The sequence below is a fragment of the Neltuma alba genome, unplaced genomic scaffold (genome assembly GCF_004799145.2).
Source record: "Neltuma alba isolate B1F8T4 unplaced genomic scaffold, ASM479914v2 tig00012154_pilon, whole genome shotgun sequence".
Taxonomy (NCBI): Eukaryota; Viridiplantae; Streptophyta; class Magnoliopsida; order Fabales; family Fabaceae; genus Neltuma; species Neltuma alba.
This window is the reverse complement of record NW_021636702.1, coordinates 218,273-242,316: the sequence shown is the minus strand read 5'-3', so window position 1 is coordinate 242,316 and position 24,044 is coordinate 218,273. Positions and strand designations below refer to the sequence as shown.

Sequence of the window (24,044 nt, the reverse complement as noted above, 5' to 3'; positions counted from 1 at the left end):
ATGATAAAAAAAATATTCAGATTAATTAAATAGCTCTTATTATAATGAGTATAGGAAGGAAGGGACAAGAGCTTTATAGATAACACTATGATGTACATCGATATATATTATATAACACTAAGATGTACATCGATATAGATTAAAATAATTCCCCCAATTGCCACCTAAGACATTCTGCTTTAAATTATTCAATAAGACCCGAATATTCCTTTATAATCAACCCAAGGAATTCTCATTTTTTCCAGCTTAGTAGCAACGGAGCATGTAGATAATATCGCGAGTAATAAGTAACCCACCACACTGGGCCCACCATTAACCTTTTGCTTTGTCACCAAAACAACTGGGAGAGGTGGTTTTATTTAAAAAAAAAAAATCAGTAAAGACCGCCACCCCCAGTACATATCCAGTTACTATGATTCATATGCTCTGCCTTATCAAGAAACTGACATCCTTAATCATTAATTAACGTTGTTTGAGGCTGGGGGCCGCTTCAAATCAGAATTATACCAACCTGTGAAATTTTTTTATTAAAAAACTATTTGTGGTTTGTAATTTGTAGCCAAACTTTTGTGAGATGAATTTGAGATAAAGAAGAAAGTAGAGATGCGGCCAGTAGTAAAGCCTGACAGGACGAAACCTATGATAAAAGAGGAACATTAATTTGAGATAAAAGATACTGTATTAAGAAATTATAAATTATAATATTAAAAGACAAAAAATTTGTATTTTGTAAATTTTTCCTATTATTTATTCAAGGGGACATGAACTTTCCATAGCAAGGGCGGTGGGGATGGTAACTCAAACGGTCAAACGAGGACAAGAAGAAAAGATATGTGAATGAGATTCTTTGCTTTATTTGATGTTTATTCACAATTGGTACTTTAATTTCACAGCCAAAAGCAGAAAAGTAGAAAGGGGAGCGGTGATATGTCTGAGATTAATAATGGGCAACAGTTAGTAATTGTTTATACTTAAAAAAAAAAAAAAAAGGTGATATGTTATGATCACGGAGGATGCTGAGTGCCAGCAATGCTGGTTGGGATGTGGACAGAGACTGATGAAAGAAGTTGGAGACAAGGATCCATGAGCATGTGATGACATGAGATACAGTGACGATGCGTCTCACACACTTGTTGTCTTATTGCCTTTTGCTGCTTTACATCCTTTTGTTCTATTATAATATAATTAATTCAAGCTTTTCTTTTTCTCTTCCAAATTCGTTTGATAGAAAATACTCTCCCGGTTATAAATGCCAAAATTAATTAAAAAATTGGTTTTGATGCCAAATATAATATTTTATTACTTTACTTATTTCTCATAGAATATTACTAATTTATTTTATTTATCATACTTGTTATTTTTTTAAATTCATCTACTCAACTTATAAATGAATATATATGTACATATAAAATATAATGTTATGTAAGAGTATTTTGGGGGGATGTTATCACATCTATCAAGAATAAGTAATTTATTCAGTTTTTTCAATGTACTCAAACCAATCAAATAATTCTTATATTAAGAATAAAGTGAATAATTTTTTTATTCTTTAATTATTTGGCACTAGGGATACATTGCACAGTCTTAGTTTTAGACATTTATTCTAAATATATAAACTATATAACTAATTTATAGATATTAAAAAAATTAGTTAATTTAGTTATTTGTAATAAATAGATATAGAATGGTTTCTCAAAAATTTCTTTTTTGAGTGTTATTCTATTGATGAAAACCCCTCATCATATTCATAATTAATATAAGAATAGCTTAAGAAAAAAAAAATTATAAATACATCAACTACCGCGAAGATTTAAGAACCGAGGAAGTGGAAGTTACATTCAAATCTTTGATCATTCACCGCCATATTCCGTTTTTTGAATTGCAGTTAACTTCTGAGTCGGACTTAAGGGTGTGTTTGGATGAAACCAAACCGTGGTTTGGAAAAGTGATTCTGGAGAATAGATTCTGAGGAAAATAGATTCTGTGAAGAATAGATTTTGTAAAAAAGTGATTTTGAGAAGTGAAAGTGTTTGGATAGTTGTTATCAGAAGCACTTTTATATATACAAATTACTAAAAAAAGGACATAAGTTAATATGATAATTACAGAAAAAATAGATTTTATGATGTATTTTAATTTGAATGAATAAAATTGTTAATAATATGTTTTTTACCAACATAATTAATAATACATAAGATAATATAATTAATAATTAATTAATGTGTATATATATTTATAAAATATAAGATTAAATATATTTATAAAAAAATATGTTTATAAAAAAATAACAAGATACATATCATATAGGCCCTCACACTCTCTCTTTTTTCTCCAAAAGCAAAAAAATTTTGCTTTTTCCAAAACCATGGTTTTGACCCAAAACCATGGTTTTGGCTTTTGGAGGGGGTGTTTGGGTAGATTATTCCCCAAACCATGGTTTGGGTCCCCAAACCATGATTTGGGGTGTAACCCAAACACACCCTAAGAGAACTTCTACTACTGTGACTCTCTGACCTTGTTTGCTTTGTAAATGTTGAACATCATTTTGCCTTCCCCGCGGCCCCCCCCCCCCCAAAAAAAAACCAGAGAACGTCAAAATATTTTATGAAAAAGAGAGTAGTGGGCTACTGGAGTAACAAATCTCCACAAGCGGAGCCCCGCGGAACCAGATGTCAAGGCATTGGGCTTTAAATTTCAACAATAGAATTTGCGACAAACTACATATGTTGTACTTCGGCCCAAACCCAAATTACCATCCTTCTTTAATATTTGGGCCGAGAAGCCCAAGTGGTACTCACAGCTCAATTAGGCAGACGGGTAATAGGCCTGCATTAAGGTTGGTATGCTGCGGGGCTTGAGTCCCCACTGATTCTGTAATTTCCTAACAAATATTTGAATGCGCAGAAGAAATGAAAGGCGCAATTAACACCACAAGCTACGCTCATTATGCCATTGCTCTTCAAGTAAATACAATCACTTCACAAATAAAAGAAAAAAGACCTACATTTATATCATCATCAAACACCACGGCCACGCCAAGGCTCCATTCCAATATGTTCACTCTATACTTGGACTAATATGCTTAAATAGTACGGCAGACACTAATTAAACCTTGAAATGCTGGATCTGGATATTTTCGGTGTCCAGTTTCATGAAGTTACTGAGCTTCCTCCTGAGTTGAAACTTGCCCCATTTATAAGGCCTGTACTTGGCTGGGTTTTGCTCATCCGTCAACTCCTCCAGGGGCTTCACCACTGTGTAGTGCGAAGGATTCAAAAAGTATGGAATTGAAAACCTTTCCTTTGTCGAGTTCACCATAACCCTGTGCTCTACGCTCTCATATTCTCCGTTCGTCCACACCTGTCCGTTTCATTCACACTCTCAATATATATATACATATATATATATTTTCTCATTCATACTATTTATTAATGGGGGAGAGAGAGAGTGTATACCTGGATAACATCGGCGACGTTAATGATATAGGCATTGGGGATGGGTTTGACGGCAACCCATTGGCCATCGGACTTTCGCTTCACCTCGAGGCCACCGACGTCGTCCTGAGCAAGGATGGTTAAGACTCCGGGATCTTTGTGGCGACCCACACCGAGGGTAAGGTGAGGCGAAGGACAAGGTGGGTAATAATTTAGTCTCATGGTGCTGGTTGGGTCCTTCAAGAATTCCTCAAACCTCCCTGCTGGTAGCCCCAGGCTCATAGCGATTAGTTCCATCAATCTCTTACCCAGTTCCACCATCTCCTTCGCGTATTCCTGACACACCTCCCTGTATGTGCATGGTTCACATCACAACACTTGGTTACTTACAGATCAGATCTAACTCAACATCGTGATGTATATACAATGTCTAATTATTTTACCTCATTTCTGGAGGGTTTTCAGGCCACTGATTCTCCCAGTGAGCCACTCGGTCGTCGTCCTCATCCAGGGAGGCCGCGGCGAGAGTGGGTTCTTGCACCGCATAATCATACACCTCCTTCCAATCCCTCACATTCTTGGTGTGTTCTGTGTCGTAATACCCCAACACCTTCCGGACGTCTCTCCTGACCTTCCTCTTCTCGTCGAGGCTCAGGTGGAAGAACTTACTCGCCACCTCCTCCAGCTTGTGCCGGCGATCTGGCGGAACGCCGTGGTTGATGATCTGGAAGAAGCCCCATTGCCTGCAGGCATGGCCTACGTCGTCGACGAGGGCGTCCACGTCGGGGCAAGAGAGGTCGATGAGAGGGATGCCTTGGGCCTCTTGTATGAGAGAGGGGTTGGGTCTGTGTGGAGGTTCTTGGATGAAGGCTACGTCTACGTCTGCCATCGAAGACGGTGAATCTGATACTAATAACGCAGAAAACGATGAGAATGGAAGAAGGCGATGGCTAAAACGTTATGTTTTGTGAACCAAACCGAGAAGGGCGCCGCTATTTATAGAACAAGCGTCCTCTTCTAAGCAATGAGGTTACTGCACAGTGTTCATTGAACCTGGACGGGCTTTTGTAGCGGTCGGACGTTACGTTGGCCGTTACATCATCATGGCGCTGGAACAAATCTTTGGCTTTATACTCTTATTTTTTATTTTGACCAAAAATTTTCAACTCGATTGAACATTGATTTTTGGGGAAATTGCAAGTAAAGACTCCTAATATGTAAAATTATTATTTGTGACTTTTAATTTGAAAAATAGTAAATAAGGACCCAGTCCTACTTTTGCAAATATAAAATCATGGTGAAATGTTTGAAATGCCTCTCAGCTAAATAACAAGTTAACCATGAGAAATGACAGTTTCATTTTGGTGAATGATAACTTTAGTAGACCAAATCATAACTCGGCTAGGGGTGTGCCAAATGATTAATTGACTATGAGAAATGACGAGTTCATTTTAATGAATGACAACTTTAATAGACCAAATCATAAGTTGACTGAGAAGTATTTCAGACATTTTACCTATATTTCATATTTGTAAAAGTGAGACCCCGTCTTTAATTGCTATTTTTCAACTTTAGGATCTTAAATCATAATTTTACATATTAAGGGGTTTTATTTGTAATTTTTCCTTGATTTTTTTATCATTTGCCCGAATGAATTTCATAATTTTACCCCGCGTCTCACGCACGCCTTCTTTTACATAGATCCCGTAAGTATTAGAAGATTTTTTCAAAAATTTTATTTAATTTTACATGTTTTTTGAAAAAAATTAAAGCACCGTCTATTAATATTTTCCCCTTATTATTTTTTCCCAGTATCCAACACATTAATTATTATTTTTTCCCAGTATCCCCCCGTATCCAACACATTAATTAGGGGCAAGTTTGACAATTTGATCCAAATTTAAATGGATTAACTGCATGCGTTTCTTAAAACTCCCGTCTTTCTATTTACGAGTCACTTTTGATATGTTTTGCTCATACCATTTTTTTTTTTGATATATTTCACTCATATTAAGAAAAATTTCAAATTTCATTAACTATCCTTTAAAGTTCAATAATTTTCTAATTTTGTTCTTATTTAATGGACATCATGTCCTATGAGAATAAATTCAATGCAATAATAAATAAAGTATAAAATTACATTTATTTTCAAATACTTATATTTTGAATTCAAGGCATTACATAATACTGCTTTCTGCTCTTAATATACAAGAGTTGTGGATATTTGAGTTAGTTACTCCTCTTGTTCTATTTATAAGTCACATCCAACATATTTTACATAGACCAAAAAATTTTTTAAAGGTCTTATTCATTTAAAATTCAACAACTTTTTAACTTTAGCCTTATTTAATATATTATATAAAAATGAGGGTGACTTAGTGATTAAACAAGTGAAATCTCTTGCAATAAGGTGTTTTGTGGCTTCAGATTAATTAGATGATGGGTGAGAACTTAATGCATGCAATTTTCCCATTTTTTTAAACAACTATAACATTTTTGAAGGAATTAATGATTCTCATTATAATTAGATGGTTTTAGAAATTTATAGCGTTTGAATTTAATAATACGGTAAATTGAAGGAATGCAAATTAAAAAAAAAAAAAAAGTAGACAGGAAAAAGTGAGCTGCCCTTTTCAATTAAAAAAAGAGAGCTTTTAAAAAAACAACTTGTTTGACCTGAAATGCGTAAAAGATGAGTTTTGCATATTCCCTTTAGCGCACGGGAAACCGTGAGTGACGTCTGCTCTTTGTATGGACGAGGTTGTCACCTATAATTTGATGCTTCCAATTTGAATATTCTTGATTTGATGGAAATAATTTTAACTCATTCGCTGATTAGGGAAAAAGAAAAAAAGAAAGAAATAAAGAAATAAAGAAGTCGTTGTTATGATGCCAGAAACATTCTTATTCGGTTATATATCATAGTATACTTTTTCGTCTCATGTACAATGGAACAAAAGTTTTAAACTTTTCTAAATCCTCTAAAAAATTCATCGGTTTGGCTTAAATTCATTCAAGTTATGAAAAACCTTGCTAATTACAAATTCAAAATTCGATTTTAATTTCTTTATTACTTTAGGAACTCAAAATCCTCCTCTCTTATAACTCTCTCTAAGCCGGTGTTCCTGAATTAAGCACTCTCTTAATTCAAACCCTATCATTTCCTTTTATAAGGGCTGCGTTAAGGGTACTATTAACATTTTAGGATTTGATTTCAAGTAAATTCATTGTTATTGCTGTATATATTTTTCTTATATATCAATTATGTTAAGAAGTTAAGATTAAAAATAATAATAAAAATAAATTTCAAATATCAATAAGATTGTAGTGAAAGAATAGTGGAAAATTAACAGAAGAATTAGAGTGTTGGAAATAATAAAAAAAATGTTAAAAGCCAAAGAACTTGAACTACGAGGAGCAAAAAACATAAAATAAACTTGGCACTAATGTATGGGTTGGGGGCCGGATGTCTGGTACGAGCGTGATGATACGGATGAGGTTTACAGAATGGCGCAGGTGAGCGTGCTGGGAACGTGTATGGCTTCCCTTCTCAACTTCTTGTCAATGAAAGACAAAAAAAAAGACTCACAAAAAAATACCAACCACTCTTCTTTTTGTTTTTTTTTCTCACCAAAATAATAATTAAAAACAAAATAATACCAACCACTCTTTTTTCGCCAAGAGTAATAATTTTCACTGCTGTTTTTTTCAAAAACCAAAAACTCTAGCAGCTTTACTGGAATCAAAACGCAGAAGAATCCATCTCTTCTTCTTTCCTCTTATTTATCTGTATTTGGGAAAGGATTAAAGTTAAATATGATTAAGAGTTTAAGCACATTGTGGATACAGTAAAAAAAAAAACCTTTGCTGCTGGCCAAAAAAAAAACTTTGCAATCACATGGATTCAAATTCAAGGCCTAGGACCAAACCTGTTCACACATATATACATATATAAAATATACACACACATATTCATTAAAATTATAAATTTTTATTTCAAAATATATTATGTATAAATTTGCCCTTTTCAAGGGATAAAAAATAAAGAAGCTCATGCATGTGATCCATCGGTTATACTCCTCCGGTCCTAAATATAGAACCCAATTTTTGAGTTGGTTTTAGTAATAAATATAAGATCCATTTCTCATATTTATCAATTTTTTCTAAATTATCCTTATGGATACTTTCTCAACCATAATCAAGTAGAAGAGGGAGAGAGGTATTAAGAAAGATAATTATGGTATTTTAGGAAAAATATATCATTTTTTTTATAATTAACTAACCTACCTAACTTTCTTAATGTAATCAAATTAGTTAAATGAGTATCGGAGGAGTAGTATTTTACAAGGGCCAATCAGATTAGTTGTCTTGGTCAAAAAATTCAAATTACTTGCGGGATTAATTTGCTAATTAAATAGTGGTGTGGACTTTCGCACCTAACATGGGTAACAAGGTTCATTGAACCTGGACGGACTTTGAGAGGCAGTGGTGGGGTTTGCTGAGAAATGGCAGGGTTGGCAGCTTCCATTTGTTTCACGAGAGATCCGTGACGAGAGTACTGACACATGGCTGCCCTTGTCTTGTGGCTTCAAATTACCTTCGTAGTTCGGTTCCCGCCCGCCCATATGCTTCAACACCGAGACTTATATCATACAGTATTAATTAGTTTAATTTATATTTTTATCACTTAAATTAATTAAGTTTTATATAAAAAATCGGTAGAGTATAAGAAAAAAAGTCAGTCTTTTGTTTTTACCATTTTAAAGTCAGTCTTCGAGCCGCACGCCATCATATTACTCCCTTCGTTTCTTATTATAAGAGGCATTTGATGCTTATAACATGTTCCTATATATAAGAGACACTTAAAAGTTATTTCTACTCTTTTGTGTTGATTTCCTATTTTATCCATATTTATTGTCTCCAACTCACACTCTCTCTCCCTCCCACTTCTCTTCCTTTTAATAATTTAATTGTTCTCTCTCATGCTCTCTCTCCTTATTAATGAGGGTATTTTTGAAAAAAAAAATTATACTTTTTATATATTGATTATTCTTAACTAATTTTAACTGTTTTTTTATCAACATAATTCGGTTATTCGTCTCTTATAATAAGGAACGGAGGGAGTAGTTTATTATTTTTTAATAATCGGATTTTTATTGGATTCAGAGCAAACTGTACAAGAGACCCGCAGAGAGAGAACACAGCCTCCCCACAAACACGTTATGGACATGAGCACTCTCGCGATAAACACGGAAAGATCCGGACTTAAAAATTTGTAATTAATTATTTTTAAATAAAAAAATATTTCTTTTTAAAATATACGTAAAATTGACAGCTGTTTCTTATTTAAAAAAAAAAAAAAGAATTACAGCCTAAACATGATCATCGCCCAAACTCATCATTCCACGCATTAATAAGTTTCTTATTCAGAATTCATCAGAACAAATGAACACATTATAATACAATATAAACGGACCCAGTTTCGGTGCTAAGCAAGATGATGAGCCCTGAGAGCTCATCATTTATGCGCACCGTTTTAACAAAGTCAAGGACGAGTTCCCTCTATTTAATTGCCATGCGACGTCGTTCTCTGAGATAAAGTCAACGAAGTTCCCTCCATTCAAGGCAAGTTCTATTTTTTTTCTATTCTAATAATATGCAAGTTCCAAATTTTCGCTTCTCTTCCTCTTCGAAGAAAAATACCAGGGCCAATCTTCGATCAAAGTCCCCTGGGGAAAACTCGAATGTTTCAACAGAAACCTCCTCCGCTGTTGTTGAAGGGCAGCTTTGGTTTGGATACCGACTCTCTTTTTCAGGAGGCAGCCATTCAAAAAAAACAGAGAGAGGATATTTTCTCAATCAAAAAGCAAGTCTCAATCTGCCGCAAAGCACAATCACGGGATGTTATCGTCTCGGACTTTCTGCAGCTCTTAGACTTTTACTTTTGATCTTTTTAAAGTAGCTGCTTCGGTTAGTCCTGTTTTTTTCTAGTGTAGTGAACCTTTAAATCTGTATCTCTATTTAATTAATGCATTTTGCCTTTTCATTAAAAAAAAAAAGAAGGAAAAATACCAATGGCGACTGTCTCAGCAGAAGCAGAAGCTAAATTAAAAAAAACAAATGTCTCTAAAAGATCAAGGCAATGAATTTTTCAAGTCAGAGAAGTCAAAGTCGCAGCACTTTACACCCCAACTATCAAGCAAGATCCTTCAAAACCTACTCTTTATAGGCACCTCCTGAAGCATCTTGCTGAGATTATTGATCAGGTGTTTACCTGCGCATGAAGATGATGCCGAAGAAGAAGGGGGAACGAAGAGAGAGGATTGAAATCGCCCACACCTTCAGCATTTTAGATCGCTCATCATCCAACGGTCAAGATCAATTCGAACTTTAATGACACGGTGCGTTGCGGTGATGAGCTCCTTGTGCTTATCAAGCCGCTTCGCACTGAAACTCGTTCCAATATAAACTATGTAAACTTTAATATAAGTAGTTAAAATTAAAAAAATTTAATATATAATTTTTTTAACGATAAATTTATTTTTTTAAAAAAAAGTGTTAGTTGTAAGATTATATTTGTTTTAATTTTCTATCTATTCTATAAAAAAATTTAAATTCAACGTAGACCATCATTAATATGTATGAAATGTGCTCCTCACGTTAATATTGTGAGCCCGACATTGCTCAACTAAATATATTATACTTATCAATGCACACACGTGGCTGGCCAAGTTAAAAAAGAACAAAAGAAATACATATTTATCTTCTTTGATCAGCAGCATTGAGTGGCCACCGTTTCATCATGTTCATCACACGACAATTTTAGGACAATCTGGTAAATAATTCTTGGCCTGAACATTATTCTGGAAATGGTGAATCTGGATATTTTCAACCTGCAACTTCATGAAGTTACTGCGCTTCCTCGTCAGTGCAAACTTCCCCCAGTTGTAAGGCCTGTACTTGGCTGGGTTTTGCTCGCCGGTCAGTTCCTCCAATGGCTTCACCATTATGTAATGCGAAGGATTCAGAAAGAACGGTACTGAATACCTCTCCTTCACTGAGTTCACCATCACTCTGTGCTCTACGCTCTCATATTCTCCATTCGTCCATACCTGAAGAACATCCCCAAGATTTATGATGAAAGCATTGGGTGTGGGCTTTACCGCAACCCATTGGCCGTCGGATTTTCTCTTCACCTCAAGCCCGCCCACTTCGTCCTGAGCAAGGATGGTCAGAACCCCTGGATCTTTGTGGGGGCCCACCCCGAGAGCAAGCTCCGGCGTTGGACACGGCGGATACCGGTTTATTCTGCCGGAGCTGGTGTGGTCCTTGAAGAAATCCTCAAACCTCCTTGGCGGTAACCCCAAGCTCATAGCGATTAGTTCCATCAGTCTTGTGGCCAGTTCCACCATGTCTTTTGCATATTCCCGACACGCTTCTCTGTACATGGTTCACATCACAAAACTTTCATTACTTACAGATCTAACTCAACATCTTACGTACACATCATGATACACACACACACACACAGTGTTAAGTGTAACTAATTTACCTCATTTCAGGAGGGTTTTCAGGCCACTGATTCTCCCAGTGAGCCACTCCGTCGTCATCCTCATCGATGGAGGCGGCGGCGAGAGTGGGCTCTTGCACCGTGTAGTCGAACACCTCTTTCCAATCTCTGACGTTCTTGGTGTGTTCTGTGTCGTAATACCCCAGCACATTCCTGGCGTCTCTCCTGACCTTCCTCTTCTCGTCGAGGCTTAGAAGGAAGAACTTCCGCACCGACTCCTGCAGCTTGTGCAGGCGCTCGGCCGGAACGCCGTGGTTGATGATCTGGAAGAAGCCCCATTGCCTGCAGGCATTGCCTATGTCGGCGACGAGAGCGTCGACGTCGGGGCAAGAGAGGTCAATGAGAGGGATGCCCTGAGCCTCTTGTATGAGAGAGGGGTTGGGTCTGTGGTGAGGTTCTTGGACGAAGGCGACATCTATTTCTTCCATGGACGGCGGTGATTCAGATGCAACAGAGAAAATGAGAAAGGGAAATGTGTTGTGATAAGGAAGGAATGAGAAGAAGAAGGCTAGTGCTTATCTGTTGGTGAACAAAGCGGAGAAGGGCGCCTCCATATATAGAAAAACACAGCAACGGAACTACTTCAGACGCCAAGGCTTCTTTGTACTGTTCATTGAACCTGGACGGATTTTCGTCTGAGTTTGGTTTCTCGCGGCCTCCAACGCGGAGCTGACGCAGCAAATTTTTTTTTTTACTCTCCCTGCCCCTTTTACCCATCGCTTTGAAATTTCATGCGGGAAAAATTAACAGTGCTTCCTATTCTAAGTAGTCCCTCCCCACCGTAAAGAAATAAGCTGGTTAAAAAAATTTGTGATCCAAAATATATTATGTTATTAAAATAATTAATATGATTTTTTTTATGTTTGTCCCTGTTAAATAGAGGACAGAGAGATCAGAGACCAGAGATAATAAAAGTATAAGATTACAAGCAATTTTCTCAGTTTTAAGTGGAGAAATAAAAATTTTTTAATCATTTTAAAACACATTTAAAGACTAAATTTTTATTTCTTATAACAGTCCATAAGGAGTATAATATTTAGTTTGTATAGTGTAAATATACTATAACTTTTTTCAACTTTTCTGTTACCCTCTTATTAAAAGTATGTTGCAGTTTCGTTATAAAAACGTATTCTTTTTTTCTTTTTTTTAATCCAACAGAAAACGAGAAGGAAATGACTAATTTATCTGACAAAAAAAAAATTGCAGAGGACGATTTTGTGAAACAACAGGGTGGCAGAAATAGTGAGACCGTGACGTGCGCACATGCATGGACAAGGTTGTCGCTAACTTGGACCCTTGAATATTTTAGATTGGACCACAAGTGGTGGCCAAAACAACAAAAAGATATGACCACAAGTTATTATAATTTTCTTGAAATAACTACTTAGTTAAGGTGAATAGATTAAATTAAATAAGCTAAATAAATTATATAATTTTTATAAATGTGATGTGATTTTTTTGAAATATTTTTATACAATATTATATTACATATTAGTTCATAAGTTAGATTAAAAATAATAAATATAAGATAAAATTATTTAAATTTTATATTTAGGATTAAAATTATTTTACTGACTAAGACATGACATTGAAATGTGTTTAGCACGGAAGGAGTATATACATAGGTCAATAATGACACTGAAATGTGTCTGTATCAATAAGACATGACATGATGCTTATGGAGTTATGCGGGTGTGAATGCTTTATGATTTTCTTTTTAAGATCTTCATTGTACGAGAGAGATTCCATCGGAGATCCCCCAAAATATTCAGACACATATGCTAAACCCTTGAGTATTTTGTTTCCAAATTATTATTATTGTGTGGTTGTTGTTGTCATAGCTAAGATATATCAATTCCTGCTAAGGTCCTGCATAAATATCAAAAGCAAACGTACGTCAAGTTTAAGAATATATCATAAACTTAAATGCAAAGTACGTACTCAAAATATATCATAATCACTATAATATGTTTTTAAAACAAAATTTTCCAAAAGTTAAAATATCAAACTACTAGATCAAAGTTCTTTATTGTATAAATATTCTAGGAGAGCTTTTAGGTCGTTGACTTGACCCACTGTGAGGTCTGAAAGATTTAGATTAGTTCATGTTTAATTAGGAGGATATGTAATGTACGTAGAGAGCTTCAATAGTACTGGTTGGCATAAAATCACACATGAATATGCATAAAAAAATATTTAATTCGTCACCATCCACAATACACAGTTATACACTAAACATATGACTGGACGTTCTCTTATAGTGATACGCACGGCACAATTATTAAAGAAATCTTATCACACTGGGTGTCTTCACGCACAATTACTTTTATATTTATCATACTCGCACCTTTAACCTGGTACTCTTAATTAAGTATCTTATCTGATTGATGCATTTCTTGTTTGGCGTTCTTATCATCACTCCTTTTAAGCACTTTCTTATCTCTATTATTTCTTCCTGTGCTCAACTTCTGCTTATCATCTATCTACCTGGCAAACTCATCCTAAGGCACTCATCAATGGCATTCTTATCCTCCCCTTAGCTTTCTCTTCTCCCAACTCCCAAGTCGTTTGAATCCTTATCCTCTTCTTTCTTCATTCCCAGGTTTCTTTGAATGATATCACTTCAGGCAATATATGCTTATGGATTGATATGTGATTTATCGTCAGCGCCAAATTTTAATAAAAAAGAATTATAATCAGGTCCCAAAAAAAGAAAATAGTTATTAAAAAGCCCTAATAACAATCTAAGTAAGCTGTAATGATGCGTTTTATAATAAAAATGACAATTTTTGAGATCTATTTTGTAAACTTTTTTTAGGATCTCATTGTAATTCTTCTTTTTAATAAGTCAGCAAAATATGTTTATTCTTTTATGACACTTGATAAAATTTTTAAGACTCACATCACCTTAACTACACTACAATAATAATTAAGAGATCTAAACATGCCTTTCAGTTCTTCCGAGTGTTGGTTGAGTTCATAGAGCTTCATCAAGGACGAAGCTTGTTGGAGGAGCATCATCATCAAAAAAAAAAAAACCACATCAGCTGATTTCTTCTTCGTATAAATCATGATGAAATTTTACCTATCAAGACAAACACACACATTCTTTAACCTTACTTCCATTCACCTATTTTTCCTATCTCGCTTTCTTAGAAAATTCTTCTAAAATATCAAACCAGCCCAAAATGAAGTAAACGTAGATGTTGTTTTTTTTTTTTTTGGGGGGAGCGGGAAGTTTACACAAAGAAATACATACGCGTGGGCTTTTATTTTATTTATTTTAGTGAATATATATATATATATATGGAGATCCATGAGGACGCAGATGGGCGGGAGGCCGGTCCTTGATCGGCACTCTTCACGTGATGGAGAAGTTCTTGGCTGTTCTATGACGACTGCCACCTCATTTTTGTTCAAAACGTCTCAATTGTCTTTTAATATTACGTGTCAGCTTGCATGCCACTCCTCCTGCTCTCTGATATTTTTAATGATTTGTTCAGAAATCTATGCTTTCGCACACCATCTGCATCTGTTTTAAAATTCACAATGAAGGAGCACATATATCTGTGGAGGATTAAGGTGAAAATTTCTTCCCGAGTTTTTACTTAGAATCAGTATCATCTCAAAAAGCTTTTTTTGAGTCCGAAGTTGTCCTGAAGATGTTAAAACGTTACCGTTACTGTTAATATCAATATTTTAATTATTTAATTCAGTTTTTTAACCACGTGTCATAATATTGTTATGTTTTGAAAATGCGGTGACGTTAGTCTCGAGCAAAAACTTGTCTTAAATATAAAACTTATTTTATATTGTAAATTATACTTCTGTTTTATTGTCTTAAATATAAGACTTATTTTATATTATAAATTATACTTCAAAATGAGTATTGAAAATGAAGAGTGTCTGTATGTATGATGGTGCAAGAACAAGTTCTAAATCGGGAAAGGAAGGCGCCACATTTTCTCTTGCGTGCCTCTGAAAATGGCAAAACAACTTTATATATAGAAGGCTAACATTGATATGTATAAAAGCGGCAAAGCTCCCAAAAAATCAAACATCTTCCAATCCCTCACTTCGTTTTGAGCGTTTTCCGTACAATGCATTTAACCCATCATCTTGGTTAGTGGAGTTCACGTACTTTTGAAAGTATTCTTCTGTTTTGATTATATTAAAAAAGTAAACAGTTTTATTAATTATAATAAATATGACATTTTTTTTATAAAACATTTTAATTGTCTTCTTTAATACCCTTCATTTCTTTTACTTTAATAAAACACATATTTCAAACAAACATCCATGTTGAAATTTGAGTGTATCATGCATTGTATTGCATGAGACTCGGACTAGATCGGGTTGACCTTGAACTTTAATTGACCATCTGGTTGGTCCTGTTGTAATTAAACGACCATCCGGAGGGCAAAATGACTTGGGGTAATCCGATACAATTTTTTGTTATTTAAAAATGTAAAATGAATAAATGATGAAACCACGTCATTTTGATTCCAAAACAAATAAAAGAAAACAAGGTTCAGTTGTTTCGTTGCTCACCTTCTCGGGAATAAAGGAAAACAGTACTCACAAAATTTGGGGGGGGATGGCATTTCATTTCCTTTAATTTTCTTTTTTCCCCCCTTATTCTTGATGTCAATTTTTTATGTTTATCATTAGCGAAGGTTTTAATATTTATAAGAGAAATTCTGTTACAATTTTGATTTAATAATGAGGTCGAGAGCAATAGGAGTGGCCGTGTGGAGGAAGGAAAAAGGAAACACATATTCCCTTAACATAAACAGACGCTCTTCCAGTTTTAAATATAATATCTATTTTATAATATAAGTTATATTACAAAATGAGTTTTATATTTAGAATCAGAAGTAATAAAAAGATGTTGGTTGCCGGTGGGATGGCGGGGGAGTTGTCGTTGTCATCCGTGGGCCCTACTTGCATTTGAGGTGCGTGAATCACGTGTGGGAGCAGGCGGAGGGGACAAGGTTATCACTTTACCAGGCTCCCCTGCATTTTGAATCACAAGTTCAGCATCCTATCAAAACAATTGTCAGTGCTCTTATTGGCCATCGGCCGGCAGAGCCTACCTTTTGCTTATACACATTACTACTATTACTGAATTTTATAAAATTTGTTGTTAACTTCTTATATTAATTCGAATAAGAGCAAAAAAAAAATCCTTTTTTCTCACCCAAATTAATCATGATTTTTTAAAATTAGTTATTACTTTCTTATATTAAATATTCCTCCCGTCTTAAATATAAAAATCTTTATATTTAAAGATCTTATATTTAGAATCGAATGAGTAGTTAATTTTTGATGATAGCTTCCCTATCAGAATGAGGGACGTGCCTCCCAAAATGGGCTGAAATAAGAGACGTGGACCTTTCAAAGCCACGGAATGCTTTTTATGTCCAAGAGTGAGATTCAAAACACCACTGCTTGGTTAAATGACCAGGCAGGGTAACTGCTACACCCCACTCCTGTGGTTAAGAATTGCATTCTTATTTTGATAGGAAAAATAATTTTAGGATCATTCACCCAGTTTCATATTGTAACTCACCCAGTTACTTGTATGAAAAAGTTTTAATTCTAAATAACAGTTATTTGGAGGGTTTTAATAACTGCTTTCTAATTTTAGTTTTATATAATTTCTTCTAGAAAGAAAGAAGAGGAAAAAAAAAGTGAGAATAGTTTGTAAATATTAAATAAATGAATTTTAAAATTTTAAAAACATAATTATATTTTTTTGATTATGCGAAAACGAGTAACTAGTAATTTATAATAAAAATTAGTAAGAGCGTAGTGATGCCTCTGTGTGGGTCTGAAAATAATGAACGTGACAAAATAGCGCAAGATCCGAGAATATCTATTTTCACCTGAATAATGGCCATTCAAATTATTGAATATTTATTAACGGCTTAATTTGCTAAATAATGCAGGTTCTCAGTCTTCCCAGGGTAAATCTGGCTGTCGGACGGGAAAAAAATGGTAAATCTTGATCTTGTTTCCCTACACTCTATGTTTTCCAAGGTTCTTTGTGAATTGTTTTCCTCTATTAATTTTAATTAGCTGCACATTTGTTTATATATATGTGCGTACTCTCCCACTTTGGAAAAACTTCTAAAATTGAAGATAATTCTCCCTATCAAATTCTTAGTATAAACACATAGCAGTTTTATATAGATTAATAAAACCAGTTAAAATTAATTTTTTAATAAAATATAAACAGCACTCACAATAAAAGTTACTCCTTCAGTCCTTAATGTAAGACCTAATTAATTAATTTGGGTAGATTAAAAGTGTCAATTAAATTAGTTAATATGCTATGTTTTTTTTTTAATATCCTAAGCATATTCTTTAATTTCCTCTATCTTTCTCCTACTTGATTATTATTGAGAAATATTAATAGAATTAATTTGAAAAAAAGAAACAAACATATGAAATAGGTCTTACATGTAAGACCAACATTAACCCTTAAATTATGTGCTATGTTAAGTAGCGGAGGAGTATTAATGAAGAGAGCTTGGTTATTTGGTGAACATATTTTATAACCAGCTAGGGATACTAAAAGAAATTAATATTTTAAATAAATTGTATTATATTACGAAAAATGTGTAAAGTGCTTATAATAAATACTGGAGGTTCGAAATATACATATATATATATATATATATATATATATATATTGGAGAGCATATGAAGAAAGGTTGGCTAGACAAATTAGGGAAAAGTGAAATGCACTTTTTTTTGTAATAGATGTTCAGACACAGGAGAAGACTCCACGTATCTTTCCATTTGGACCTTTTCCTAAATTCTTGAAGAATTCTAAAAAATTTTATCTTGCATGTTGTTACACCTCTGGTTCCCATAGGAGAGGTAAAATCACAGCCTCCACTTCTCAGAAGGAATCCCGGCCAAGGCCCTTATTAGGATAATTCATAGGTCTAACTCACTCAGTCTGAATGAGTCCAATTTCAATATATGATTATGATTCTAACAACTCTAATCCAGAAAACTACTACATAAACTTATCTTAAAGTCATGAACCTATCTATAAAGACTAGAGATGAGGAAATCCCATCAAAAATCTACTTTAAGTGTGACTCATGTATCTTTACGTCATGTGTTTACTTTAAATTTACTTTTGTGTAATGCATCTGTTTGGAATATTTACTTTTGTGTCTGTAACAATTATTTTAGTTTGTTTGTCGTATTGTTCATTTCCTTCTCATTTTAGTAATGTAAAACAAGAAGAGAGAATGAGAAAGAGCAGAGATCGGAAAAAGAAAAGAAGTAGAAAGAAAAAATAGAACAAGAAAAAGGAGAGTTGGGAGAAAAAATGAGAAAAAACAATAAACATGATCTAATTCAACAAAACCTTAAATCTAACGGTACTAAAACAATAATAAAAACAAAAATAAAAATAACAATAACAACTAATCTTGGTAATAAAAATACTAAAATGCTAATAAACCTAAATAAATCCTAAAATGATAATAAATTCAAATAATTCAAGTATCTTAGAAATATAATAAAATCATAAATATTTCTTTTCATATCCTATTAATTAGTTATTTGTAAATCATGCATAATCGAGTACATAAATTTTTCGTTGAAATTTGTGTGTATCATGCACTGTATTGCATGGGACTCGGACCAGATCAGGTTGACCTTGAACCTTACCTGACTGTCCGGTTGGTCCTGTTGTAATTAAACGACCATCCGGAGGGCAAAATGACTTGGGGTAACTTGGGGTAATCTGATACAATTTTTTGTTATTTAAAATTGTAAAATGAGTAAATGATGAAACCACATCATTTTGATTCCAAAACAAATAAAAGAAAGCCAGGTTCAGTTGTTTCGTTGCTCACCTTCTCGGGAATAAAGGAAAACAGTACTCACAAAATTGAGAGGGGGTGGCATTTAATTTCCTTTAATTTTCTTGTTTTCCTCCTTATTCTTGATGTCAATTTTTTATGTTTATCATTAGTGCAGGTTTTAATATTTATAAAAGAAATTGTCACAATTTTGATTTAATAATGAGGTCGAGAGCAATAGGAGTGGCCGCATGGAGGAAGGAAAAAGAAAACACATATTCCCCTAACATAAACAGATACTCTTCCAGTTCTAAATATAAGAGTTATTTTATAATATAAATTACATTATAAATGAGTCTTATATTTAGAATAAAAAAAAAAAATCGGTTGCCGGCGGGATGTTGGGGGAGTTGTCGTTGTCATCCGTGGGCCCTACTTGCATTTGAGCTGCATGAATCACGTGTGGGAGCAGGCGGAGGGGATAAGGTTATCACTTACCAGGCTCCCCTGCATTTTGAATCACAAGCTGAGCATCCTATCAAAACAATTGTCAATGCTCTTATTGGCCATCGGCCGGCAGAGCTTACCTTTTGCTTATACACATTACTACTATTACTGAATTTTATAAAATTTGTTGTTAACTTCTTATATTAATTCGAATAAGAGCAAAAAAAAAAAAAATCCTCTTTTCTCACCCAAATTAATCATGATTTTTTAAAATTAGTTATTACTTTCTTATATTAAATATTCTTCTGATCCTAAATATAAAAATTTTTATATTTAAGGATCTTATATTTAGGACAGGATGAGTAGTTAATTTTTGATGATAGCTTTCCCATCACAATGAGGGGACGTGCCTTCCAAAATGGGCTGAAATAAGGGACGTGGACCTTTGAAAGCCACGGAAAGCTTTTTATGTCCAAGAGTGAGATTCAAAACACCACTGCTTGGTTAAATGACCAGGCAGGGTAACTGCTACACCCCACTCCTGTGGTTAAGAATTGCATTCTTATTTTGATAGGAAAAATAATTTTAGGATCATTCACCCAGTTTCATATCGTAACTCACCCAGTTACTTGTATGAAAAAGTTTTAATTCTAAATAACAGTTATTTGGAGGGTTTTAATAACTGCTTTCTAATTTTAGTTTTATATAATTTCTTCTAGAAAGAAGAAGAGGAAAAAAAAGTGAGAATAGTTTGTAAATATTAAATAAATGAATTTTAAAATTTTAAAAACATAATTATATTTTTTTGATTATGCGAAAACGAGTAACTAGTAATTTATAATAAAAATTAGTAAGGGCGTAGTGATAATAAATTCAAATACATCTTTGTACATCTTCTTATTCTCAGAAGAACCACCGACATTATCATGGTGATAATGATCATGACCCAAAATGAATTCTAGAAAATGAAAATTTGTTGTTCCTGTTGTTCCTTCTAGTGAGTTATCTTTTTATGACTTGCTCAAACACATAGGTTACAAAGATCTTCTTTCCAGAAAAAATCCACCAGTCATTTAGCCACCTTAACATCAACCTGTTCCTTGTATTGGGATGATGGATCCTTATAATCAAGAATTCCCACCTCTTGAGAGAAGAACCAATAAACAGACAAAAGTTTTAATAATGCCTTTTTTCTGTCCCTCCGAAAATCTCCCATACTGGTGGTGTCAAACTAATATCTATTGCTGAAGAAGTTCTAAACTGACAAACACAAGATGCAATTTGTCGGAATAGAGCTTTGACAAAAATTGACTCAAAACTTGATCTATTAACTCTCAAAATTGATACCATGACAAGTTGATTGGATCAAGTTTCTAATTAGGTCAAGTAATTTTACATGACTTTGTCTTCTCAGGCTTTTGAAATAGATACAGAATTAAAACCCTTCATTAAAAAAATATATTGGATAAGAATTCACCCAAAAAAAGAAGAAGCAAGAGTTGTCACAAATTCTTAACAATCAGTCATTATTATTTGATATGGTTTTCATACACGTTGAGTATTATTGGCGTTCCTCAAATTTTATTGGGAGAATTACAATCAAGTCCTATAAAAGAGTAATAATTATCAAAAGGTTTCAATAATAATCTTAAAAGTCTATAATAACAAGTTCTATAGTGAGAATGATAACCTTTAAGACTTGTTTTTTTAAGTATTTTCTTTGTTCAGAGTACCTTATTGTAATTCTCCCAATTCCATTTCCTTCACGCCAGCCATCACGTGGGCTCATGCATGGCTGGACCCTCAAACTGTGCAGTGCTGTACTTGTACGGTGTTACTGTGCGGCGCTTGTCACTCTTTTCTGTCGGCAGGTGTTTGGTGTCATCTTGATTGTCAATGATAATTTATGAGCACTTTATTGGTATCTTTAGCTCCTATAAATGTGCTGATGGTGTTAATAAGACAAAATTAAGTATTTAATCAAAAAGGTACTTGTAAAATAGTTTCAGATAAAAAATGTTTGGGAATCTCAAAAAATATTTAAAAATATTTTCATTAAAATTATTATCATTTATTCAATTCAGAATCCGTAAAATTATTTTTGAAAAACTAATTCAAATGTCCCAATGATGTGTTTTACACGTTGGATGTTTAAGTCAATATTCGGTTGAATTTTTTCTCATGACTATTTTATCCTTGTTAATTTTGTTACGCTCCAAAAATACACATGCTGTAAATAAATAAAAAGGATTGAAGTACAAATTGAATTTGAAAGTTTTTACTCAAAAATATCTGACACCTGAAAGTATTTTAAATGCAAATTTGCTCTGAAATTTACAATCATGGCAATTTTGTCTCTTATAGTAAAAAAAAAACTCATATTGACCATCAAAATAACAAGATTTATTGTTAATATTTTCAATAATAAAGAGTAAAAATACTATAATTTTATACTCACAAAAATTTCGAGATGTCCAACATTTCTAGATGAAAACTTTTAAAATAAATTTACACCTCAACAAATGAAAAGAAAAAAAACCCCGACTTATCTCACCGCTTCTTGCCATTGCCGTCACGGTCCAGTTACTGAATCGCCATATGTTTATTCACCCTCGCGCCATTTTCAGCTTAGCTCATGGCACTTCCACTTCGGATGACGCATTGCTTGGTGTAAATATCAAACATGCCCTAATGCCAGTCTGTGCGCTATTCTAGTCCTTTTTGGTGAATATATATGGACTTCTGTCTTGGGCTATACATACGGACCCAAGCTCCAGCCCATCAAGGCCCATGGGCCTCTTTATGGAAAGGAAGCCCTGCAGAATGCTACGGGCCTTCAATACCCTTTCATTACACACAATTTTCCATCGCATCTCTATAGTTGGGAATGCATTCGCTCCAAGCAGAGAAGCTTACCAACAACAACGGATGCTGAAGGATAAGGAACTGAAGGAAAAATTACACATGGAGAAATATTTACAGTGAGATATTTTGATTCCTCACAAAATCCAAGTATCCCACCAAGAGATGAAAACAGGTGGGGAGGTGAAGCTGAAGCTTACGAAAATAAGGAACTGAAGGAACATACTGAACTGTGGAAATGCAATTGCAGCTTTTTATTGGTAAGGAGCGAAGGGAAAAAAAAAAAAAACTGCTCCTTCAATTCAAGCACAGTCTTCACCCGTTTTGATTTTGATTGATCTGCGTGTGTAATTTTTCACTGCGTGTCATATAATTTACTGTACATAATAACGTCGCGTTACGGATGACTCGGAGGCGGAGCAAAATGACAAGAAAGAAGAAAACAGGAGAAGGTGGTGGGTGATTAAAGAGATGTTTGGTAATCACAAAAAATATTTTTAAAAAGTATTTTTATACAGGTTAAGATAAAATTACTCTTATATATTTTTTTCTTATTTCATAAAATTATTTTAAAAAATATAATTTGGTTTTCTTCCCAGCACTCTTTAAGAAAGAAAGAGGAGAGGGGGAGCCATGTAGAAGTGTTTGGCTGCTTATTTTCCTCGGCTTTCTACAAGATGAGCCTTGGAGCCGCCTCTTCCTTCCTCTTCTTTTTCTCTGTTTTTTACTTCCATTCAATTCCCTTACCAAGTCCCAGATGCGTCGAAACAGATTCCAAAAATTAGAACGGGAGAAAGAAAATAATGCTACATCCGCTGTTTAATATAACAACTAATTAACTAATGTAAATAGATTAAAAAAACTAGTTAAGTGAGTTGTTTATAATAAGTAGGTTATGTTTTTATTAAAATATCTTTGGTAATTACTGCAAGTGGATGGATGAAGCTGAAGATGGTGAATCCGAAATCTTGAGGTGGTCAATCTGGAGATTCTCGACCTCACGCTTCTTGATATCACCATAGATTCTGTTGGCATAGAATTTGCCCCAGTTGTATTCTCTGTATCTCGCAGGGTTCTCCTTGTTCACAAGCCCCACCAATCAATGTCCTGCCCCGTCTCTGTTCATCAGGACTAAGCTGGAACGGGCCTATCCTAGTCCCGTCTCATAAATAGCCCTGGCTGTCATGGTCTAGTTACTGAATCGCCATCTATTGATTCTCCCCCGAGCCACATTCAGCTTAGCTCATGGCACTTCCCCTTCGGATGACGCATTGCTCGGTGTAAATATCACGCAGGCCTAAGGCCAGTCTGCGTGCTTTTCTAGTCCGTTTCGGGGAATACTTATGGACTTTTGTCTTGGGCTGTATGTGTAGACCCAAGGCCTTAGCCCATCAAGGCCCATGGGCCTCCTTATGGAAAGGAATCCCTACAGCATGCTACTGACCTTTTTTTTTTTTTTTCGAGTGAAAAGGGAAATTTTATTGAGCAAGATACTTACAAGAGAGTTTACAAAAGTGAACAGGGAAAGGAACTAGCCTAGATGCGATGTCAGGTTAGAGTTCCTAACATGCAGAATATGCTCACTTAAAACTAAGACACCATTGACCAAGCGATGGGGCTGGGTTGTTTCACTACAGAAGACGTGTCGATTCCTGGTGTTCCAGAGTTTCCAACACATTACACCAAAAGTGATACACCATCTCGGGTGAGAAGCTTTGGTCTTTAGGTTCCGGTACAACCATTCAGCGAAGGGTTGGCCCAAAAATTCAGATTGAAGAGCGGGAGGAACAATAAGTTTCCAACAGTCTGTCGCCATTTTGCAGGAGCGTAGGACATGGTTCGTATCTTCCATTTCTTTACCGCAAATCCCACAAAGGTCGTTTGTTGCCATGTGTCTTCGCA

General features: G+C 34.5%; 2 protein-coding genes across 2 annotated transcripts; both read right to left on the bottom strand.

Moving 5' to 3' along the window:
- Positions 1-2,672: 2,672 nt before the first annotated feature.
- Positions 2,673-4,323, bottom strand: LOC114723812 (flavanone 3-dioxygenase 2). Its single transcript, XM_028910052.1, has 3 exons — positions 3,878-4,323; positions 3,456-3,783; positions 2,673-3,360 (listed from the first exon to the last, which is right to left on the bottom strand). The coding sequence occupies exons 1-3, from the start codon at positions 4,321-4,323 to the stop codon at positions 3,106-3,108; spliced, it is 1,029 nt and encodes a 342-aa protein (XP_028765885.1). The 3' UTR covers positions 2,673-3,105.
- Positions 4,324-10,114: 5,791 nt separating this feature from the next.
- On the bottom strand, positions 10,115-11,538 carry LOC114723803 (probable 2-oxoglutarate-dependent dioxygenase At5g05600). The gene is made up of 2 exons (XM_028910042.1): positions 10,987-11,538; positions 10,115-10,874 (listed from the first exon to the last, which is right to left on the bottom strand). Exons 1-2 carry the CDS (start codon positions 11,430-11,432, stop codon positions 10,244-10,246), a joined length of 1,077 nt encoding a protein of 358 aa, XP_028765875.1. The 5' UTR covers positions 11,433-11,538; the 3' UTR covers positions 10,115-10,243.
- Positions 11,539-24,044: the final 12,506 nt, after the last annotated feature.